The sequence below is a fragment of the Salvia hispanica genome, chromosome 4 (assembly GCF_029641045.1).
Source record: "Salvia hispanica isolate PSC_SH4W2 chromosome 4, Shi_PSC_v1, whole genome shotgun sequence".
Taxonomy (NCBI): Eukaryota; Viridiplantae; Streptophyta; class Magnoliopsida; order Lamiales; family Lamiaceae; genus Salvia; species Salvia hispanica.
The window spans coordinates 9017001-9021484 of NC_142695.1; the positions used below are offsets into that span (position 1 = coordinate 9017001).

At 40.0% G+C, this 4484-nt stretch overlaps 1 protein-coding gene across 1 annotated transcript; it reads right to left on the reverse strand.

Moving 5' to 3' along the window:
• Positions 1 to 1037: 1037 nt before the first annotated feature.
• LOC125195730 (pentatricopeptide repeat-containing protein At5g19020, mitochondrial-like) lies at positions 1038 to 4273 on the reverse strand. Its single transcript, XM_048093918.2, has 2 exons — positions 3496 to 4273; positions 1038 to 3402 (listed from the first exon to the last, which is right to left on the reverse strand). The coding sequence occupies exons 1-2, from the start codon at positions 4089 to 4091 to the stop codon at positions 2037 to 2039; spliced, it is 1962 nt and encodes a 653-aa protein (XP_047949875.1). The 5' UTR covers positions 4092 to 4273; the 3' UTR covers positions 1038 to 2036.
• Positions 4274 to 4484: the final 211 nt, after the last annotated feature.

A 4484-nucleotide genomic window follows, 5' to 3' on the forward strand; every position in this document is an offset into this window, starting at 1 on the left:
CGTGTTCGTGTTCGAGGTTTTCTTAACGGGTCGTGTTCGTGTTTGTTGTTATCGTGTTCGTGTCGTTATCGTGTCGACACGATAACGACACGACACGCACGATTTGCCAGCCCTATCAGTACCGGAGTTCGCGACAGAGGAAGGGGAAACGAGACCACCAGTCCAGAAGGTAGGAGGAACAACGAGAGAGTTCGACGCCCACCAGTGAAGTACGGAGACTATGTTTCCCGCTGAGGAGTCGAGCAGATCAGCAAGTAGTACTTGGTTATTTTCAATCTATTTTGTTAGTTATTGTTTTGGGTTTTGTGGCCCACGTGAACTTATTTAATTATATGTTGAGTCGAGCCCAATAAGCTCATTTCTGCGTTTTCTTGGTGATTCTTTCCCGGATCGCAAAAGAGAGTCGAATGATCTAGGGCCCTTAGAATATAAAAGGGAGATTGTGTTATGAATTGATCGTCAAGAAATAACATATTTTCCTAAACTTTACGTCTTCTTATTTTCTGCAACCCTAAATCGGATTTGATCCCGGGGCAAGCCCGCGACATCCACTTTTATCACGCCGCCGTCGGAATCTTGTTAAGGGATCGACCCTTAACAGGCATTTCTATTTTCTTCTTACTTTGTTTGCATTTTGTTGCAGACTGCATCATTGAATTAAGTAGTAGTTGGAGTCATGACAGACCTTAAGTTAAGGTAATCTTCATTAAAAAAATTACTACAATTTTGTAGCTAGCTCACACTAAATCACACCAATACTCACACCAATTTTGCAATCATATAGAGTGATAGGCTTTACATTTTTTTTGTATGAATAGGACTCTGGGCATCTCTATTTTCTTCTTACTTTCTTTGCATTTTGTTGCAGACTGCATCATTGAATTAAGTAGTAGTTCGAGTCAAGACAGCCCTTAAGTTAAGGTAATCTTCACCAATACTCATATAATCTTTTACATATTAGATAATGATTGCAAACTAAACCAAAAAGAAAACAGAAGAAAGAAAGTTTAAGAAAAAAAGAGTTCCTTCAACTGCTATATCTGCAAATTCTAAAATGAATAGTGCCTGAAAAACTCACAGTAAACTGAAGATGGTAGAGAGAGATGTAAAAAAGCATTGCTTCTATAGTCTGTTGGTTGTAACATGTAAGAGAGTGTGCTGACAGTTGCTTTTCTCTTGGATGTCAAGAATGATGCCTGCAAAAAAATTGTGCAGCTCTCACTCTCATCAAAATTGTACAGCTCTCACTCTCATCTTCATCTACTCTCCTATTCTAATCCTCTTATGCATGACTATTTCTTATATGCAGAGATTTCTGGCAAAGTGCAGATGATTTCAGCAAGACAATTGTTAATCTCTTTCTTATTGTTTTATGGGCATACATGTTGTAAATAGGATCAAATATGTAGTACTCCGTCGACAAGATCATAAAGAAACTAATCATAATAAAACTGTAGAAAGGGAAAACATAATCAAGAATAGATCATCCAAGATTCCCAAATGACAAACCAGTTTTTATAGCTTTTCTCTCATTCCGATCAGTGCACCTGAAATATCTGCAAAATTTAAAATTTCACCCTAAAAAACCTTCCTTTTAAGGATGTATAGATACAGATTGTGTGGATCAGCTAAAAGCTTTATACAGGAAAACTAGTAACCCCAAATTTTCCCAACAGAAACATGTGTACAAAGTAGAAATGGAAGGTTTATGATTTCTTGAATTCATAGTAACTACTGCACAGTTTCAACAGAATAGCTATTTTGTTTGCAAACTTGAGACAAAATGAGCATCAAACCCATACTCTTCCAATTCGGTTCTGTTTTTTGATATTTTTACTACTTCATAAAACCGTAACTCTACTGAAATTCTATTTTCGTTGCATTTTAGTTTTATCGGTTTTTAGATATTAGGGAATATTGCACATCCTTAGCAGCAGGGACCTACAAAAAACAAGACCTTACAATCTAGAGTATCTCTTTAGTATTTGGACAGCAAAACAGCAATGCAGTTTCATACTTTCACCTCATCAAATCAGTTATGTTAGATCTAAGGCATTACACAAACGTGAAACACCACAATCCAGTGATCGCGCAAGGTTTTCGTTATGCATTGCTCTCCGCACAAGGAATGCATCGTTCCACCTGCCTGCATCTGCATAAAGGTTAGACAGCGCAATTCTACCCGGCCCATATGATGGTTCCACTCTAGCCAGGTTTCGAGCAGCTCTTTCTCCTACATCTATGTTCTCGTACATTTTGCATGCTGCTAACAGCGTGCTCCAAGTGACAGCATCCGCCTCCATAGGCATGTTTTGCACAAGCTCTTCTGCTTCGTTCAGCCTCCCCGCTCGGCCTAACAGATCCACCATACATCTATAATGCTTATGATTAGGCTCTAAACCATACTCCGCTGTCATGCTCCTAAAATGGCTTTTCCCTTCTTCCACCAAACCGGCATGACAACAAGCACTCAAAATTCCATATAATGTGATTGAATCAGGCTTTATCTTCCGACTCTGCAAGTCTGCAAAAATCCTCAGGGATGCCTCTGCTTTCCCGTGCATGGCCAAGCCATATATAATTGCATTCCAAGGATTGACTATTCTGGCCTTATCTCGGATTTGATCAAATACTTCTAGAGCGGAATCAATGCTCCCACATTTGGCATACATACCAATGATGGCTGTACTCAATTTGTCGTTGATTGGTATTGAGTTGCAACGGATGAACTGATGAGCCCATCTCCCCTCCTTCAATGCGCACAAGCCAGAGATCGCTGAGAAAACACTCACCATCGTGGTTTCGTCTGGCTTAAACCCTTTACCAACCATTTCATGAAAAACTTCAATGGCCAGTCTATGCTTCCCGTTCTGTGCATAACCAGAAATCATCGAGCTCCAAGAGAGAACATTTCGCTGTGGCATTATACTAAACAAACGTGCAGCTTCATTTACTATGCCGTTCCTCATTAGCCCTGCAATAAGGGCATTCCAACAAGGTATATCATCCTTAGTTCCTTCCTGAAATAGCAAATAAGCAAGTTCGACCTGCTGACACGCAGCATATAAATGAATCAATGTCGCCTGCATGAAGTCATGGAAGTTCATCCCCATCTTCAGTGCCAAAGCATGACACTGTCGACCCTCGAGCAATCTAGTTGCCTGTGCACAAGTAGAGACAATGTGAATAAGCATGACTTCATTAGGTCTTGAGTCGGTGCGCCTCATTTCGCAATAGAGCGCCAACGCCTCCACCAACCTCCCGACCTGTAGATATCCACCAATCATAGTGCTCCAAGAGTACGTGCTCTTCCCTGGAATCTCATCAAATAGGTCTCTAGCCAAATCAACCAGTCCTCCTTTTACATAACCATTCAACATCACATTCCACGCCACCACATTCCTATCCACCATATTATCAAAGATCATTCTTGCATCATGAAGAGACGAAGAAACGCTATAAAGAAGAACTAAATTAGTCGAAACAATAACACACATATCAAGACCGAGCTTCGCCACCAAGCCGTGCAGAAGCATTGCATTGATTCTAGTTCCATCAGCACGCGCATAAGCCGGTAGCACACTCTGCATCGTCACTTCATTAGGAACCACTCCCAACAGTCTCATCTCCCTAAAAAGGGCAAGCGCATCCTCATAGCACTCATTCTGAGCAAACCCAATAATCATGGTCGTATAGCTGATGCAATCTCTGAGCGGCATTTTCTCAAACAATTTGTAGGCATCTCCCAAACGGCCGTTTTTTAGATACCCTGAGATTATTATGTTGAAGGAGGCACAGTCCAGCGTCGGGGAGCTTTCGAAAATGGATCTCGCGCACGAAAACATCCCGGTTTTGGAGTACATGTTGATCAAGCTGTTCTGTATGAAGACATCGAAATTGAGGCCTGATTTTAGTATGAAACAATGCAGTTGCTGACCATGGGAGATTAACGAAGGGGAAGACGAGATGGATTTGAGTGTCGAAGCTAGCGAAGTGGCGCTGTTCTTAGAATGGATTGAAGAGAAACTGGGCCGAGAGCCATAAGTGAAGTGAAGGAAATGTGGGATTTTGGGTGTAACTACAAATATCATCTGATCTGAAAGAATTGTGTGAGCAACACATATCTTGTGATAGAACAAGACTGTTAAAAATCAAACCTTGATTCATATTGATTACTAATATTAGAAATCTTGTGATAGTACAATAGAAAGAATTGTTTGATATAATCAGAAATAGCATGCCAATCCAAGACCAGCTGTAATCCTGCTCTGCCACCACCTCTGCAATGTGAAAGGCGTTTCGGCTGGCATTTTCTTTTGTTGGTTTATTTAAGGAGTAATGATAAACCATCAAATTTTGTATCACCAAAATAAAATTATATTAGTAATTTTGATTTGTTAGTTAAATATTAAAATAATAAATATAGTTAGTTAACAAATTGAAGATACTTTATTAGTTTTTGGCCTCATTTTCAATTTTTTATT

What these genes read in the sequence shown, in the direction of transcription:
- LOC125195730 (XM_048093918.2), bottom strand. Translation starts at nt 4,091, where the DNA reads ATGATATTTGTAGTTACACCCAAAATCCCACATTTCCTTCACTTCACT. An exon ending in GCGAAGCTCGGTCTTGATAT is followed by an intron (nt 3,403 to 3,495) that starts GTGTGTTATTGT and finishes TATGGTGGATAG; the next exon opens with GAATGTGGTGGCGTGGAATG.